Source organism: Hermetia illucens, chromosome 6 (assembly GCF_905115235.1).
Source record: "Hermetia illucens chromosome 6, iHerIll2.2.curated.20191125, whole genome shotgun sequence".
NCBI lineage: Eukaryota > Metazoa > Arthropoda > Insecta > Diptera > Stratiomyidae > Hermetia > Hermetia illucens.
Window position 1 is genome coordinate 57,326,845 of NC_051854.1, and position 19,793 is coordinate 57,346,637.

Consider the following 19,793-nt stretch of genomic DNA (forward strand, 5'->3'; position numbering starts at 1 on the left):
TTCGACGAGCCATAAATAGTTCGAAGAACTGGAGGGGCGCAGGTCTGGATCGGGTGCGGAATTTCTGGTATAACAAATTTACCAAAATACATTGTCGGTTGGTCAGGTCATTAGTGGGCCGGAGGAATTTCCACTTTTTTTCACGGGGGGGATTACCTACCTTATCTCTTAAAACGACACGTTACAGGAACTCGCAGACACAAGACTGATTACTTGCTTACCAACGTTCTACTAATTAATAACGTCCATTGTTAGTGGAACGTTTTTTAGTGTCTATCTTACACCGAATGAGACGATGCTGGACTTTCGTCGGAGGCTTGAGGCTTTGGAGGACGCTATCTTAAGCACGGATGGGCGGATCCTGGTCGGGGGTGACTTCAATGCTAGGGCACTTGAATGGGGCATGCCTCACACAGATTCCAGAGGGAAACGAATTCTGGAAATGGCGGCGAGAACAGGACTGGTAGTTCTAAACACCGGATCCACCCCAACGTTCCGGCGCCCGGGCTTCGAAAGAAGCATTCCAGACGTAACCTTCGCATCGGAATCACTGGTGTCGCTGGTGGACGGGTGGCGAGTTCTGGAAGACTTTTCGGCAAGTGACCACCAATACATTGCTCTCGGTGTGCGCCACCCCAGCGATCTTTCTGTGTATGGAACGTCGCGAAAGTGAACACCGGGAAGTTTGTCGAAACTCTGGGAACAGGTGGGGCCACGCTGAAGAGTACTCCTGGGGGCGGTGGCGCCGCTGCTGACACTGTCGTAAATTCAGTTCATACCTGATAACGACGGTCTGCGGAGCCTCCATGCCCAGGAAGACATTGAGGCGCGGCAAACCTTCCACGTATTGGTGGACAGTGGAAATCGCAGAGCTCCGGAAGGAATGTCACAGGCTCCGCCGCTTAACACAACGTCTAGGCGACCGGGAGGAGGCATGTACCATAATGATGGAGTACAAACCAGCCAAAAGGAGACTCCGCAGCGCAATAAACAAGAGCAAAGCTCGCTGCTGGCAAGATCTGATCGACGAGGTAAATCGGGATCCGTGGGGACTCGGTTACAAACTTGTAACCCGAAAAATCGGGGCTCTGCGGAAACCCTGTTCACTTAAGGCCGAACAGATGGACCGCATTGTGAGGGCACTCTTCCCTGCACACCCCGTATGGGATGGTGACGTCGGCGCGGAGAGCGCAGAGGACTGTCCACTTTTCTCTATAAAAGAGTTGGAACAGGCAGTCCTCTCTATGAAAAACAAGAAGGCGCCAGGACCCGATGGTATTCCAGCAGAGGTATACAAACTAGTATTCTAACACCGGCCAGACCTACTGCTCGGCACATTCAATGCTTGCCTGAAAGAAGGCACTTTCCCTGCTCGTTGGAAAGTTGTGAGGCTTTCGCTGATCCATAAAGGGAAAGGCGACCCCGAATTGCCGTCTTCATACCGCCCAGTATGTATGCTTGATACTGCTGGGAAAGTGCTCGAAAAGCTCATCAGAAGTAGACGTGGACGCCGTTCGACGAGCAGAGGCACATAGCCGCCGAACTCGACGGGTGGTGCTCCTCGTAACGCTTGACGTCAGAAACGCCTTCAATTCCGTAAGATGGAAAGACATTCTAGGCTCACTAGACAATACCTTCAACGTGCCGAACTATCTCTTACGGATTTTGAGGGACTATCTGAGGAACCGCTCCCTGCTCTATGAAACACTAGAGGGTCAAAGGTGGATGGAGATCACGTCGAGGGTAGCACAGGGATCCATCCTAGGGCCGGACCTCTGGAACGCTACCCATGACAGTCTGTTTAAACTCGACATGCCAGAAGAGTCGCGTCTGGTCGGCTATGCTGATGATGTCGCAGCGCTTGTTGCTGGACGCACTGTCGAACAAGCGCAAAGCAGACTCGGCATATTGATGCGACGGGTAAGCGGATGGATGACAACTCATGGTTTCAACCTTGCACTGGAAAAAACCGAAGTAGTCATCCTGACTAAGAAGAGAATTCCGACCCTGCGTCCCATATCGTTCGGTGAGTCGATAATCGAGTCAAAATCAGCGGTAAAGTACCTCGGGTTGACTCTTGACTCAAAGATGAGCTTTTCTGAGCAAATCCAAGCAGCAGCGAACAAGGCTGCGGCTGGAGTTTCGGCGTTAAGTAGGCTAATGGCAAACATTGGGGGTCCTACGTCTAGTAGGCGACGTCTCCTGATGAGCTCAACGCAGTCTGCCCTGCTCTACGGTGCTGAGGTATGGGCTGGCGCTCTTAACAAGGAGGTATATCGTAGACGCCTCGCGCAAGTACAGAGACGGGGAGCTTTACGGGTGGCGTCTGCGTACCGCACAGTCTCTGAACCGGCCGTGATGGTGATCGCGGGAGTTATCCCCGTTGCCCTTCTTGCTAGGGAGCGTCAGGCCATATACAAGCGCAAGGGAGATGAGGCAAGGGAGGTGGTTGCTCGCGAAGAACGGCAACACATTCTAGACGAGTGGCAGGTCTCTTGGCAAAATGAAACTAGAGGCAGATGGACTGCGCGGCTCATCGGCAACTTAGGTGCGTGGCTGAATCGGAAGCATGGTGAGACTGACTATTTCCTTACCCAATTTTTAAGTGGGCATGGAAATTTTCAGTCTTACCTGCACAAGATTGGAAAGGCGCGTTCTCCGGATTGTGTGTTTTGCAATGGAGTTGTGGACGATGCCCACCACACTTTTTTTTCTTGTGGAAGGTGGGATGGGGTTCGTCAGCAGCTCTATTTAAACACAGGGGATCTCTCTCCAGACAACATTGTAGAAGAGATGCTGAGGACTGCTGACAGCTGGAACCGTGTTGCCCATTACGTTCGGGCCCTTCTCGTTGCTAAGAAGATAGAACTCGACCGGTGGAGGAGCCGGATGGAAGGGGGTTCCTTGAACTGACAGTTCCCTTCTTCCTCTCCCCTCCCGTTGGTGAAAGGAATTCCCTGATTTGAAGGCTCCGCAAGGCGGGAGAGTTCGGGGGCTGGCCCGAAGTAATGTGACAAACGGTTCCAGACTAGCTCTCTGATGATGGGGAGGTGTTTAGTTGGTAGTCCGACGACGTACCGAATCGGGAGTCCAACACTGTGTGTGTAAATGCATTCACCTACCCTACCCCCAAAAAAAAAAATTGTTAGTGGAACGGTCAATGCGGACCTCGAGACCAACAACATTCTGTCCGAGAGACAGAAAGGTTAACGGGTCAGGCTCATAATGAAAGAGCGGTTGGAGAACGACGATTGCATCTGTGTTTCGGCGTTAGCTCATTTCCGCATGTTCTGTAATGTCACCGGTGTAACACGCGATTAGGCACAATGTTGTATGTAAGGTGATTCATCAGAACCTTGCATTCAAGTATGGGCTGATCACGGGACCATGCCTGGTTTACTGGTATGAGCCGCGGGTAGTACTTGATAGTTCTGCTTACGGTATATGTTGGAACCGGGAAATTCTAACTGATCGCTACATACCACACAACCCTGACGTGCTGTTAGTTGACAAGACGGGTTGCTTCGCGTATATTATTGATGTTGCTACCCTCATAATAGCAACATTGACCGTGGAGATGAAGGTAAACTGTGAGCCATTGGCTCAGGAAATCCAAAGAAATTTGGTGTCTCTAGCGGGTGGTTGTAGTTCCCATAGTATTGTCAGTTACAGGTATTGTACCTTCCCATAGTATTGTCAGTTACAGGTATTGTACCTAAATACCTCACGGCTTCCTTGGATGTCCTGGGACTTTCACACAGTCTGGTTTAAACCATACAGAAATACACCATTCTGGCAATGTTTAGGTCATATATTAAGAAGGGCCGGCAAGTGCGTCGCTGAGTAAGTTATGCAATGCAATCGACTATCGTAAGATGTCCGAAGAGTGGGCCACCCCAGGAGCAGTTGGGTAAGGCTGATACGAAGGGCACTTTTGAAAAGAAATTCGCGTACCATGGATGAAGGGCAATAAGGTTCTTGTCCTCTTTATTTAGAAGAAGTCTATAATCATTTAGTTTGTCGTCGCAAAGTAGCCTGAAGATGATGAGGTGTACTGTAACAATCATCAGTATTACAAATCTCCAGAAACTTTTGGTACGTAGCAATGAAAATGTACAACCCGGAAGCGCTCCGAGTACAGACACTCGGATGCCCACCTAAGCCACGCCCACCATGTTCTCCGAGTAATCATAGTGCACATTTTCTTTGTCCACATTTTTATGTACTTCCTGCATATAGATTGAATGCCATTTTTAATCCTGCGGAAGATTGATATTTGGACTTTTCGTACCTAGCTACGGAATCTGCATGGTGAATTTTTGCCGATTCTCGCAAAAAGAAAAATTATAAAAAAGTCGAGTCGACAATAGGGAAAGTGTCTGTCCTAGCTTCTGCACTAAGCAGGTAAATCACTAGTTGGCTTCAAGCCGATTTTGATATCTTTAGGAATAGAATTTTGCTGGTTTAATGCCTAAAGTTTTAAGGTAGGAAAGGCGTAGAAATTCCAGTTGACCCTGAGCCGAGGGTAATCGTTACACTTTCGTCCGATACATATAGTGTATTTATGTAGCCATGGATTTTGTATAAAGTAGAAGCAATGAATAAACAACAATCCTTTTAATTGGTCCAGAAGCAGCGGCAACGTACTTGCAACAAAATATTATCAGGGCAATGTTGAGATCGGAGGAAAATTCGAGCAATCAATTCTGCAATAGTCAGGCCGCGATAGTTGGGCAGAGCTTGAAAAGGAAGAATACGGAAGAAAATACATAGAGTTGGGAAACGTGGTTCTGGAAAACGCAGCCTACCCAGAAAACAGCTTCCTGGTCATCATACTCTTAAACCGTATTAGTGAGGATGATCATGTCCGAAAAGTCAATAGGGACAATATCAATGCTAAAAAAGAAGACATGGCAGACCCTGTCTCAGATGGAACGATGGCGTCACTATGGCAGATAACTTGTAATAATATCAGTTTGGTGGACCTCGTTGCAAAAACTGGATACCTGGAGTTCCTTACTAAGATAGGCCAAACCGAATACTGGCTGTTGCACTGTTGATGATGATGATGATGAGACTGAGCCTACAAATTGGTGAATGGTCGGTAAAAAACTGAAAAGGTATCTCTGATTAATTGAGCGATAGGTGGACAAACACCGATCCTGTCGAGAAATGGTCAAAGCTTCTTAAAGAATGGATGGCGTCAGGACGTAAGGAAATTAGTTCAAGGAAATTAAATACGTGTCTCCACGCTAAATACTGGCACTTTTGCTGGAAAGACAGAGGAACTCGCAAGAGCCCTTCGGAAAAGGGTCATTGATATCTGCGAAACACGATGGACTGGTGCCAAATCTGAGGCATAGAACGCGAACGCAGTAAAAATGCCTATATAAATTTCTATTTTGGTGGTCGGCATTGTCATCACAGAGGGTATCCATAATAATAATAATAGTTGGCGCAACAATCCATATTGGATCAGGGCCTTGAAGTATTTTAGAGCACTTCATCTTAGACCGCTGTGGTACACTACAGAAGACTGTTGGAGGCAATGTGGTCAGCATTGCGCTCGCCCGAGGTTATTACCCTAATTCGACTCAGGTTGAGCACCTGAGCTGAGTCGACCAGCGTAACAACAACCGACAACTAGTGGCAACTTCTCGATACAAAGACCTGTAAAGTGCTTGTTGATGACTGTATTATCATTGCGAGCGACCTTAATGGTTATGAGGATAACAAGGCAGACAGCAATGGGTTTTGGAGCGCGAAATGAGGGTGAGGCGCGTATAGTTGATTTTGTGGTCACCCACTTGCACTTGTGAACACATGGATCAACGGACGATTGTCTCTATCGGCTACATTCTCATAAGACGACGACATTTGATCATGGTCACTGACTGCAACGCTGTTCTCTATGAGACCGTCGGACCTCAACTTCGGCCATTGATTGCTGTCTTGCGAATCGAGCCACTGATAAAACTGCATGAGGAACACACAAGCTCAAGGCGCATTTAATGGTGGTGATTTCGTGAGTAGAATGAAGAATTGATCTCACTTATGCGATTACCAACCACTACTAATGTGAAAGAATCGTGGAGCCGAATTAAAGACGCGATCGACAAAGGTCTTTACGGTAAACTGGATACTCGTGTCGATCGTCTTGTCGCCCACTATGGACCTTAGTGTTGGTCGACTATAAAAGACAATGAACGACGTCTTGTGATAATAGAGACGAAGATATTGGGTTGGACAAGTGGCGTAACACGCTTTAATCACATCCGGAATGAGAATAATCGCGATCGAGGTTTCATTGATGGTGGAAAAATTGTGTCTGCAATGGTACTTCTCGTTAAGGAGAATTCACTTGCCAAGATTGATTGATTGCCAGAACATCGAAGTCGATGCCAAACGACCAAAATTCCAACCGAAACAATGATGGTTTGATACGATGATGATTGATTGAGGCACTGATTCATAGCTACCTCGGCTGGTATCTGACATTTAACCTGCAATGGAAGCGTTTTCAAAATGGTTTATTTTTTGGATATCGGGCTGCATCTAAATGAAGTATTTTTTATCAGTATACAAAATTCTGCAAGTTTGTCCTAAAAGCCTAAGTATTCTAGAAAGTAACCGAAATTCAACACCAAAGAGATACTTTGCCTACCAGCAATTTTAGCTTAATTCTTCCAAAAATGATATAAGGATGAAGAACAGAAGATTCTGTCCATCCGAGTCTTATGTAACACTGCATAAGATTTATAGATATACAGTTGCTTAACAGCACTTCCAAATTCGGCTAATTGGATCCTTAAATTGGGTTCCTGGAAATATTTGATTGTATTGCTTCAACGGCCTTTTGAGTCATACAACTGCAGAGAGTTAGGATCTAAGCAAAGGGTGTGATATTATCAACAATTCAACGTGTCCTCGGAATCAACTGTTGTGTTTTCTGCAAAGATTTCAAATGGATCTGGCTGATTTATGTAATACTATGTCGTCGTTTCTCTTGCCAGGTCTCAACGACTTTCTCTAGGTGGCGATTGCGGGAAAACATTTTGGCAAATGTGATGCGTATCACGCTGGGTGGTTGTAACCAAGCTTTGTCATCAACTTGAATAGGGACCTCTTCGTCGCCAAGGATGTTAATTTCCACACTTCGGCATTGGGCAATTCGTTGACGTTGGAAATTTATAAAGCGAGAAGCCGCCATTTGTAGTGATCCAAATACTGCGACGACTTCGAGGATTCTATCGTCTAAACACTGAGGGAGGGAGCAATCATCAGCTTTCTTTCCTCCCCAGAAATTTGTACCTCCCATGTAACTGTAAAAGATTATATTGTCATTCTTCCTATGTACACATTCTTACCTAACAAACCTGGGGATATTACGTATGACGATCCCGTGGAGTGTTGGTAGTTGAATCCTTTGCCCGTCGCACTTTAGCTGAATGCGTTGCTCCAAATTCTTGTAGGTATTATGAAGCAGTTGTTTAGAGCGTAATGATTCGTACCATATATAATTCTTAGCTCTTAACCTACACTTCTCAGGATGTTCCTTTCCTTTATTTTGGGATTCTAAGATTATTTTTGCATCAATACCAATTCCAAAATAATTATTCATCACATATTCTTCAGGATATATTTCGTGTTTGCCTGAAGGATCCGCAGCACATAGGGAATCAGCATTGACTAAGGGATATTACGATATTAATCTTACTCTGGCAGTAATATTTTTGATTATCATTTAATCGTCATTTAAGGCGGGTAACGGTTGGTCATGCTTTGAATACCTGATTTGATACTCACTTGACCATATGGGAAATTTCCCCAGAGGGTTGGTAATTGGAAGTTTTTTCTTTTCCTGTCCCTCATCTGCGGTTCCACTTGATTCCTCTTTCTTTTTCGAAATGGTGTCAATTAAATTAGTTGCGTCATTTGACTGAAAGAAGATTGTTAAAAAACTTGCGTAAACCCACCATGATCATGAATGAATGCAAAGTACTCACCTCAAATGGGCTTCCGGAACTGATTCCTTGACTTCTTGCTGGATAATTGTCCGAAAATGTGACGGGTTCCTGATCCAAGTTAACCATTTATTATTTTAAGAATTTTTTAACATGCATTTAGATTCGTCATTTCATAGCTTAGATTGCTTATTATAAAGTTCATTTATCCGCATACACATCGACTCAGTTGCTGGCCAAATAGATTTCACTATTCTGATCTCATTTTAATTATGGACACAAATATTTGCTTTCATTATCAATTTGCATTTTACAAATTGTTGGATGAGACTGTAGTCTGACATCATCATAGCATTGTAGTTCTAAGTACTAAGATGTAGTGACATCCAAAAGATCATTCTGGGTTGCCGAAGACAACCAAGAGGGTAAGACTACTCCAACAAACCTAGGTAAAGTTGGCGAAATTAATCGTGACGGTCAGTAATAATTGAAATTCTTCTGAAGTGTCCCATCGGTTCTTTTTGATACTTCAGTTCCCCATGTGTCACTATATAACACTATAACTGATGGTCTGATTATGCTTCAGATTAAAGTTGTATAATTCGGCAAGTCCTCAAACGACCTCCTTGTGGTCGCTGCTGGAAACCGTTTTCGGGCGGGCCAAGAGTGTGTAGGGACGGGCTGGGAGTAGGCTTATTGAACTGACGAGGATCCGCTTATCTGCTGGCCATGTGTTAGGGGCAGGTGAATCTAGCGGGGAGGATAAGACGAAGCAGCAGCCCGAGGATCGTCCTCCCTGCACTGGAGAAGGTGCTAATAGGACCTCCAGCCAAGGTGGAACAGTATACGCCGAGGGCTGTGGGGCCAATGGGGAACTTGGTCTTTAGTATGCAAGCTCTGAACACTTTGGGCACCTTAAGTTTCAAATAAGATTCTTACCCTGGTGGCTGGGGTAACCGACGACGCCTTTGAGCTGAAACCAGCCGCAGGGACCTCCCGGAACAAGGCGGCAGACGGGCTAGTGCTTTCCAGCCTGGAATTCACTGTCACTGTCACTACCACACATAGTACTCATAGCCCGAAACTCTTGGCGTAGGGGGTCCCTCAAATGTTAAAGACCGACGGTCCCCGAAGACCAGCTAAGAAGCGAAAGTCCAGTGGTGTCCTGCTCAAGAGTCAGCACCAGAGGGCCATGCATATTCACAACAAGATTGTTAAGAATAAGGAAGGGGATGAAGAAGACCTCGTTAGCCTGGTAGACAAGCAGAAGGCGAAGCCCATTGTTCCCAAACGCAACCGATCTCAAGACGAGGTCGAATAAAAACACAAGCGTAGAAGAGTGGGCCAGAGCTCGGATGTTAAACAACCTTTGGAGAAAAGTAAGCAGGAACAGCCAGCCTACGATCCACCAACTGTTACCATCAAAGGGCTCCAAAGACAATATTATAATTTATTCCACTGCACAGAAGACGCTGATCAGGGCAGACTTAGAGCATTTATCCTCGCGGAGAAAAGTCTGCACGTTTTTCTGTGCCTGGACATGGCTCACGACTGATCAGCTCCATGACGAGCACCATAACATCAAAGAAGGCCAACCTGTTGATAGGCTGCGACGCCAATGCAAGGCATACGCTTTGGGGCAGATCGGAAATCAACGAGCGAGATGAGTCGTTCTTTGATTTTATTATTACTACATCAGGGGCGGTGCCCCAGCCTTCCATTTCCCCAGCTCGGAGAACTGTGACGGTCAGGAGAAGGTCCTTGATATCACCCTACTAATTGACTATGGAATTCTTAGGGTGAAGAACTGGGGAGCGTCTGACCAGAGATCTTTCGAAGATCACGGTTGAATACTTTTCAGTAAAAATCTCGCCACAGAAAACCCTTCAAAGACCCCAGGGGGATCGACTGATGAAAGTTTGGTCAAGTAATTAAGAAAAAACTCTCCAGTGCGTAAATTGGTAAGATTGGCACGACAGACGAACTGGAGTCAAAGGCCGTGACTCTCGAAAAGACATTTGATACCGCCTGTAAAGTCTCGTGTTCTGTTAAATACAACAAGAAGGCACTGCCACCGTGGTGGCCAGCCTCAGGACAGGCGGTCTTGGTTGAGCTGTTGGCAGAACATCGAAAGCAGAAGTAATTACCGAGGAAAAAATCATCATCAACGGCGCAACAACTGGTATCCGGTCTAGGCCTGCCTTAACAAGGCACTCCAGACGTCCAGACATTTTGCGCCGAGGCCCACCAAATCGATGTTCTGAAAAGCTGCCTGGTGTCCTGGCCTACGCCATCGTTCCATTACAGGCAGGATTTGCCTCGCTTTCTTTTCCTACCGTAGATATTACTCTTATAGAGCTTGCAGGTGGGATCATAATAATCCATACGGATTAAGTGACCCGCCTACCGTAACTCATTGAACCGGATTTTATCCACAACCTACCGGTCATGGTATCCCTCATAGATTTCGTTGTTATGTAGGCTACAAAATCGTCCATCCTCATGTAGAGGGCCAAACATTCTTCGGACGATTCTTCTCTCGAACGGGACCAAGAGTTCGCACTTTTTTTTCCTAAGAACCCAAGACTCCGAGGAATACATGAGAACTGACAAGATCATTGTGTTGTACAGTAAGAGCTTTGACCCTATGGTGAGACGTTTCGAGCGAAACAGTTTTTGTAAGCTGAAATAGGCTTCGGTTGCTGCCAACAACCGTGTGCGGATTTCATCATCGTAGCTGTTATCGGTTGTGATTTTCGACCCTAGATAGGAGAAATTATCAACGGGTTCAAAGTTGTATTCTCCTATCCTTATTCTTCCCGTTTGACCAGTGCAGTTTGATGTTGTTGGTTGATTGGTTGTAGGTACTGACGGTGCCTTCATGGCTTCATTGCCTGCTCGATCTGGATTAAGGCGGTTTAAAGGGGGCGGGGGGAGGGGCGGTCGATATCGTCAGCATAGACCAGTGGTTGGGTGGACTTAAAGAAGATTGTACCCCTCGTATTTACCTTAGCATCATGGATCACTTTTTCCAGCACCAGGTTAAAGAGGACCTATGATAGGGCATCCCCTTGTCTTAGACTGTTGTTGATGTCGAATGATTTTGAGAGTGATCCTGTTACTTTTATCTGGCCTCGAACATTGGTCAGGTTTAGCCTAGTCAGTCTTATCAATTTCGTCGGGATACCGAATTTTCTCATGGTCGTGTACAGTTTTACCCGATGAATAGATGGTGCAACTGCTGGCCATATTCCGAAAGTTTTTCCATCGCTCGCCGCAGAGAGAAAATCTGATTTGTTGCTGATTTGCCTGGAGTGAAGCCTCTTTGGTATGGGCTAATGATGTTCTGGGCGTATGGGACTATCCGGCCTAGCAAGATAGCGGAGAATATCTTATAGATGGTACTCAGCAGCATTTGCTTTCTATAATTGCTGCACTGCGTGATATCTCCCTTTTAATCTATGAGACAGATAATGTCTCTTTGCCCCTAGCGACTTATGATTTTTAAGCCAATGAATTGCACGGACTGGTTCTTCTATACTTGGTGGTGGCAATATTTGTCCGTCGTCTTCAGTTGGCCGGACCTCCAACTCTCCGATGTTGTGGTTGTTCAGTAGCTCATCAAAGTAGTCAACCCATCGCTCTAATATGCCCATTCTGTCGGAAATCAGATTTCTTTCTTTGTCTCGGCAGGATGAGCATCGAGGTGTGTAAGGCTTCATCCTGCTGACTTGTAGGTAAAACTTGCGGGCCTAGAGTGGTTGCTCGCTATGCTTTTCGAATTCGCAGACTTGTTGGTTTTCCCAGGCTTCCCTTTTCCGTCTGTGAAGTCGCTTCTCCGCTCGACGGGGTTCGTGATAAATCTCCACGCGTGCCCGAGATAGTGATCCGAGTCTATATTGGCCCCCTCTATGTTCTGACACTGAAGGTGTATACCAAAGGGAAGTACTGGCGATATTGGAAGCTTGTCGATTTCTGGGACATGATCCGAGTCCCAAGCATAAGCGACCATTAAGACCTTGTACTCAACACATCCTCCAGGGTGGCGGGGCAGTGCAGAAATGCGTTGAACAGTTTGGGTTGCACGCCTAAAGTCATCCTTTTCTGGGATCCCGGGCATAGGAACATTAAAGGGAATGGAAGAAGGTATTTATTTTACTTAACTGGAGATTGCCCAAGACTTGTAAGTCATGGGCCAGTTGCTCAGTTTTAGAATTACATTTGATATAGACGGACACTACCAGAATCCATCTACCATCGGTAGTTTTAACTATTGCCGCGCAGGATGTTTGTGCGTTCTTGATGGCGACTTCCTCAAAAAAAATAGTCTTTTCGGACTAGAAGGGCAGTGCCTGAATTGTTATCGTTCTGAATAAAGTTATGTCCGGTGAAGTTTACATTATGTCTGCTTTTAAGGTGAGAAATGCAGTTGAAGTCTCCCTTCTGAGTGTCGATTAACAAGAGATTAGACTTTTGTCTGCTCCTTGTAGTCTAGCCTAAAATTGATAGACCAGGGGTAGCTTTTGGGGGCAAAATATATATTTACATTTAAAATTAAAAATTGTAGTTTAGATGAAGCTACCCTTGCTCTATCAATTGTCGATTAACAATTGGGTGGTGACACGTTGGGAGGGAAGCGGAGTTGAAAGTGATAATACTTAATTCCATAAGTTTTATCGCAGCGAGTTAACGCTACTCGCTTCAACCAATTCGCGGAAACCTTTGTTTGGTTGCTTGGCGTTTGCTTGATTTGCTGCTTTGAGAAGAGATTTCTTAGCAGCTTGTGTGTATGACAGTATGGGAAGTTTTCAGTCGATCGGAGTTCAGCATGGTCCTTGGTGGATTTCCTCTAATAAAAGAACTGGGAAAAATAAAGGAAGTAGACTACCATTTTGACACCGTTAATAATCTCTCCTATCTAGGATCGAAAATGCCAAAAAGCCTTTTCAGCTTACAAAAACTGTTCCTCGGAGACTTGGTTTCTAATCTAGAAAAATTGTCAACTATTGGGTTGGGGGAAAAAAAATTTCATATTTTGTCAATAGATGGTGACACTTAAACATATCTTGTGTTGTAGTTATCGCATCGGGTCATACTATACGGCGATTTGAAGATGCTACAAGTGTCTCTTTGACAATGTTGTGTCGTACGTTTCAGTCTCAAGTTATAGCGCGTCAAAGATGGAGTCCACCAAGCAAAAAATTCGTTATATTTTTTTATTTTTTGACCTGAGAGGTAAAAATACAACAAAGGCGGCCGAAAAAATTTGTGAAGTTAATGGGCCCGATACTGTGACGATTCGCACAGCACAGCGTTGGTTCGATCGATTTCGTTCTGGTGTAGTGGATGTCGAAAATACACTCCGTACTGGTAGGCTAATTGTCGCAGAAACCGATAAAATCGTCGAAATCATTCAAGTAGACCGGAATGTGAGCATTTGCTTGATTGGCCAGGAGTTGGGTATAGAGCAAAAAACCGTTTGGAACCATTTGCAGAAGATTGGATCCCAAAAAAAGCTGGATGTTTGGATGCCACACGAGTTGACGGAAAAAATTTCTTGGACCGAATCAACGCCTGCGATGCACTGCTGAAACGGAACAAATTCGATCCACCTTTGAAGCGGATAGTGACTGATGATGAAAAGTGGATCATGTACGACAATCTCAAGCAAAAAAGATCTTGGTCGAAGCGCGGCGAGCCGGCCCAAATCATCGCCAAGCCCGGATTGACGGCCAGGAAGGTTTTGCTGTGTGTTTGGTGGGATTGGAAGGGAATCATCCACTATGAGCTAGTCAACTATGGCCAGACCCTTAATTTGGTCCTCTATTGTGAGCAACTCGACCGTTTGAAGCAGGCGATTGACCAGAAACGGTCAGAATTGGTCAATAGGAATGGTGTTGTGTTCCACCAGGACAACGCCCGGCCTCAAACATCTTTGATGACACGCCAGAAACTACGGGCGCTCGGATGGGATGTCCTATCGCACCCACCGTATAGTCCGGACCTGACACCAAGTGATTACCATCTCCTCCGGTACATTCGGTCTGAGTTTCTGCAAATAAGGGGGGGGGGTGGGGGTTTATAACGGAAGGATCATGAAGTTGCCTTCTAAATGGCAACAAGTTTGCAAACAAAACGGCGTATATTTGAATTAAATCGGATAATTCTAAGTATGTTAAATAAAGCGTCAAATTTAGATCACAAATATGACATTTCTTTTTCCCCAACCCAATATTAGCCGCGTTTGGGAGAAAAATCTTTCGAAGAATTTTGTGCGTCTGTTTATGGATAAAATTCGGCTCAATTGTTTGCAGTGTGGGTCACCTTATCCATGAGGAAAAAGTGTGGGAAGCCAATTTAAAAGTTACTGGATAATTGCCTGTTAAAAAATGGGAGGTGCTTTATTATTTCAAACCGCTGATGGTCGCAGTAAGAAAAACCTGAACGAAACCGTCAGTCAACTTTTTTTGAAAACCTTATTATTTTTATTAGGTTGGGTAGGATTATTACCTGAATTAAATTTGCAGCATTGAACTGACGATATATGTTCGACGATGTTGTTTCCCACATTTCAGGTCTGCCACAGCATTTTTCATTGCTGTTTGCAGATAAGAAACTGCTGGCCTCAACATTATCTTCATCATTAATCAACTCCTAAAAGTGTTGAAGGTAAAATATCACCCTTAGTTATATATTAAGAATTGTTTACTTACAAGCGGGTCCGTATCAATGATAATCATGATGTCGTTAGTGTAGACATTCCTCTCCTTATACTGCTTGCCATCCATCGGTCGGAATTGATCCAACGACCCTTTAGGCTGAGTAGGATAAATAGGGCCAGGCGAAAAATATGAAGGGTTTATAGGCCATTTCAATGCGGTCGCTGTAGGTGTACCGGATCCGTCTTGTTTAGAGCACGAAGGTCTGGGTTCATCCTTTGATAGCGAGTATGCGGGACTTACCCGAGTAATTCTACCAGATGGTGAAATGATATTAATTGCTGGGATGCAAAAAGATGGCGATTTGTGGGAAGGTGAAATTGAATCTTGTTCTAAATGCTCCATTACGTCGTTGATTGCACGTTTTACATTATCAGCTCGACTTTGTAGTGCCGCGCGTTGTTTGGAACGTAGAATTTGCCTGAGTTTACCCTCATTCGTATTCATTTTTAATATAGTGTCTTCATTGCATGCCACTGGTCTGCAAATATTAAATGTGAATTAAGTTACTTCTTTTCTGTTGGTATGTAGTATTTCAACTTCAATTTAAAGGCATACGAAATCAAAATTTACAATCTTTCATCAAATCACGTCTTTACAAATCAAATTCACAATTTTCCAAGTGAAATAAAGAAAAGGAAAGAAAAACTCCGTGTGAAAAACGGGGATATATCGGTAGTTTCATACCAAATGTCGGATTTTAAAGGGTTAAAAAAAACTCAATTATTTTCAAACGAAATGTGTTTATTTCTCAAAATATTCACCGTTGACATCTATGATTCGTTGGCAAAATAAAAATTCCGTTTTGAAAAAAAAACGCTCCAGCAAAGATGATAGTCTGCGGGTGACAGGTCTGGAGAATATGGGAGGGGTGAGCCAAAACTTCGTATTGCAACTCCTATAGTTTTTGTATGGTCAAACGGGATACATACGGTCGTGCGTTATCGTGTCACAGAATTAGTCCATGCCTATTCGCTAGAGAAGGCTGTTTTAAACGCAATTTCGTGTGCATTTCTTCCAATTGTGCACAGTAAGACTCCGCAGTTATCGTTCCGCCGGGATTCAGGAAAGAATAGTGAGCGACGCCTTCAGAAGTCCAATAGTCCAACCACTGCGACAATTCTCTTCAAAAACGGTCCCTTCTTATATCTCAGCAACAACGAAGAGGCTACCTCAATTCTGCTCATTTTCTTTCGGTTAATTCATCGATTGAGTTTTTTCACTTTTCCAAATGGTTTCGATACATTGAAGGTATCAGCAGCGCATTGTAAAGTTGTCGATGTATTCCGCTTAACGTCTGCTCGCATTTCGTCGTCTTCAAGACTGCTACCTTGTCGACCACATGGTTCATTGTCAAAGTCAAATTCTCGGATATCCATTCAACCATCGTTGCATTGTGCGTTCGTTACAGGTATCTGGTCCGAAACCGTGATTAATTTTTTTCTCTGCTAAAGATGCATTTTGTCGTGTGGCGCGGCAGGATTCGCAGCATTCGAAATTTATTTCGAATGTTGCGAATGCGAACGAATAGATGGCGCGGATCTATCCACTTTGCGGAGCTCGCCACGGGAGTGGAGGACCGGCGAGAAAGGTGTGCCATGAGTAAGGGGCAGAAAAGAAACACATGAAGCGAGACTCTCTTCTGCCTCTAACGAGCATTGTGCCATGAGTAAGGGGCAGAAAAGAAACACATGAAGCGAGACTCTCTTCTGCCTCTAACGAGCATACAGTCACAGTCACACAAATTATTTAATAAAGTCACACAAATTATTTAATAAAGTCTAATGGTTAAATATATCGAGTATTGATTGTAAAAACCCAGTCTATGTTCCGGTGTACCTAAAAGTGTGGTTTGCAAAGAAATTAATATTAAAGTTAAAGTCGTTTTGTGTAAAATCAGTTTAATATCAGTCCATATTTTTTTTTGAGGAGGTGGAAAACGTCAAAAGACACGGCCTGGACGTGCCGGTGTGTGGAATTCTTACCCATTAAAACCACCCTTTTTTGGTACGAACAGCTCTTCTAGAGTCTTTTCTAGGTTCTTGCTTTCTTCCACAAATCTTGGACAGTGGAAGAATACCTGCTCTGGATCCTCTGGGACTCCATTGCAGTTCGGACAATGGGGGGGGGGGGGTATCTAGTTTAAACCTGAACAGGTGTTGGTGATATCTTCCATGCCCCGTGAGAAACTGGGTAAGAATATAATAAATCTCCCAACGGTCTTGGCATTAATTTAGAGATCTCTCCTTTTCGGCTTTCTTCGTCGGCGATAAAGGAGAGATAGACTTCGCATTGTATATTTTCGTCATCATACATGCCAAGATGTCAATGGGTATCATTCACGAGATGACGAATACTGCATCATCCGACACAGTCCTGAATGCCGAGTACACCCTTAGGGCTGTTCTTCTGTAGACCGCACTCAGTTTTTTAGCGTTAAATATGACCTGCAATGCTTTCCCTCAAACTAGCGCTGCATAGAGCAGGATCGAACTCACTACCTTAGCTATAAGCAACCTGGAAGTATGCCGTGGCCCTCCCAAGTTTGGCATCATCCTTGCCAGGGCCACACTTGCGGTGGATGCATTGTCATAAGCATACTGCACGTGTGCTTATAGCTGAGCTTCCGGTCTATCATCACTCCCAAGTATTTGATGGCAGGTTTAGAAGCGATGATATGATTCCCAATTTGAATACGGCATATTTTCTTTTACGGCGCTTGTTGATGAGGACTGCTTCCGTTTTTTCCTCCGCAAGTATCAGACCAGAATTCTCTAGCCAACCATTAGAAGCTTCGCATGAGTATAACTCAGCATCTTCGAGGTGCTTTGCGACCACAATCAGCGCTACATCGTCCGCGTTGCATTTTGATGGCATCAATGATTGATCTGACTTTACGGAACCCATACTGTCGATCTGAGAGGCCTCCCTGGCTCTCAACAACAGGGAGTAATCTATCGTAGATCACTCGCTCTAGCATTTTCCCTACAGTCTCCAGAAGACAAATGGGTCTGTAGGAGGTTGGCTCACCTGGAGGTTTACAAGCCTTAGTCAGTAGTACTAACTTCTGTCCCTTCCATGATGCTGGAAATATACCCTCGGGCATGCACGCTTCGAAAAAATCAGCGAACATGTCCAGTCTGGATTTCACGCCAAGTTTGAGGGCCCTATTAGGCACACCATCCAGACCCGGAACTTTGTTATTTCTTATTCTAACGTAGATCACCATCAGCTCGTCATTGGTGACTGGCGGTATTGTCATAACATTCAGAGGAAGCTCTTAGCGCCCTCGTCTTGCTGGAGGAATAAACCCTGGATAATTTTTAACAAGGGTGAAGAGCACGTGAACTGCGTAGATGAACGGCCTCCAAATCGCATCATTAAGATTCTATAGGCGCTCCACCACGGGTTTACGGCCACTTCCGAACAGAGCTCCTTAAACATTCCCTTTTGCTCCGTTGGATGGTGAGCTTGAGGGTTTTTCGGGCTTCCTCATAGGTGCGTTCTTTTTGCATTTTGTCGATTTTGCCTACCGACCTCTCAGCCGGTCTTCTGGCTTGGTGGCTTGCTGATCGAAAACTGCCCAGTTCGGCATTCTACCAGCAGTTTGGTCTTCTACTCGCACCTCCTCGGTAAGGACGCGTCACACGCTTTGGCGCTTCCTACTTTATTAGGTTGGTCTAGCCACACTTCTGTGAAGGCCTGCTCATCCAGAGTTCAATGGCGCTGGTGGAATTTGTCGAAATGTCAGTCATGCTTGTGGGATTGGGGGATGAACAAATTGTTTCATTGAAATCTGCTCCAAACATTGCTGCTTGTCAATACAGTAATTGCTTTCAAATGATGTCGTTTGAAGCAATAAAAGTCATTTGAGGCCATTTCATGCCTAATTTCAAGGTAAGTATAATGGGATAACAAAATAAATGAAAAAGAACAAGAACTTAATGCGGGAATGGCAGTACTATAAGATAGTATAATGTCCTTCGGGTCATCTAGTTAACATTACAAGTAGCATAAACTTAGTAATTAGTAATATTGTCCACCGTAAACTACTATATGTTACTTACAGCGATACACCAGTATTTTTGCGTGCTTCTTGGTTCAGTGCATCCAGGAGCATTTCCATTTTTTGCATTAAAATAAGACACTTCAAAGTTAATCGCTCATCGTTCTTTCGGCTATCAAAAATTTTGACTAGTAAATTATTTATTATCGCGTATAGGTTGTTCGCCGACAACATCACTACTTGGAAGTCGTCCGTTTCGACAATGCTCTTTAGATGCCAGTTGGCTATTTCAACAAAATTCGACATTTCCATCTCCTGTGTGCTCGTTATCGACATCTTTCAGTTTTAACAGGAACGTTCTTCTCAGATATTGTAACGCTCCAGCCGTCTAGCACTTTGATACTGGCTGTTTCATAACGTTGTAAAATTTGCGGCAAGCAAGTCACGTCATTGCAAAAGGAACCGCAGCCTAGGACGCGAGCCAAGTCGTTGCCAGTACCAAGCGGAAGAACGCCAACTAGACATTGTTTCTGCGGAGAAAAGAGTTTCATGATTAGCTGTGAATACATGCAATGACAAAAAACATCCGGAAATCCTTTAAAAAGACTTGTGTACGTAAGCCAGAAATTGTGCTTAAAATTAACAAAAGAATGATAGATCTCCGATATCAAAATTTTCCATTTGTCACGATTTACTCATAAAAATCCTCGCATGAACGGAAAAAAATCAACTTTTTTGTGGGACAAAAATAATGGGACACCAATTCAATATGCGGTCTTGAATGCAGTGCTTTAACACACTTTATGAACCTGATCCAACTGGATTGTCACAACCTATCCAGATGCCGGATTTTACCTAATACTAGCACTAGGTGCCGAGCATTTAGGCTCAGATGAATCTACACATGTGTACATAAAAGATAAAGGGTAAAAGCAATATCGAACACGTATGCAAAATGGTGCCTATATGGCTTGAACCACACTGTGTGAGTGTCCCAGGACATCAAGGGAAGTTGTGAGGGATTTAGGTAAAAGACATGTAGCTGACAATATTATGGGAACTACAACCACTTTGTCGAGACACCAAATATCTTTGATTTCCTGA

The 19,793-nt window shown here is 44.4% G+C and overlaps 1 protein-coding gene across 1 annotated transcript in view; it reads right to left on the minus strand.

Annotated features, from left to right (window-relative positions):
- The window catches only part of LOC119660017 (diacylglycerol kinase eta-like), a 47,191-nt gene extending 28,166 nt beyond the window's left edge, over positions 1–19,025 (minus strand). The window contains exons 1-7 of the mRNA XM_038068395.1: positions 18,751–19,025; positions 14,678–15,164; positions 14,475–14,618; positions 8,007–8,075; positions 7,807–7,939; positions 7,377–7,689; positions 7,079–7,322 (exon numbers count right to left, since the gene is read on the minus strand). Coding sequence (XP_037924323.1) covers positions 7,079–7,322; positions 7,377–7,689; positions 7,807–7,939; positions 8,007–8,075; positions 14,475–14,618; positions 14,678–15,164; positions 18,751–19,025 — 1,665 coding nt within the window. The remainder of the gene's footprint in view (positions 1–7,078; positions 7,323–7,376; positions 7,690–7,806; positions 7,940–8,006; positions 8,076–14,474; positions 14,619–14,677; positions 15,165–18,750) is intronic.
- Positions 19,026–19,793: the final 768 nt, after the last annotated feature.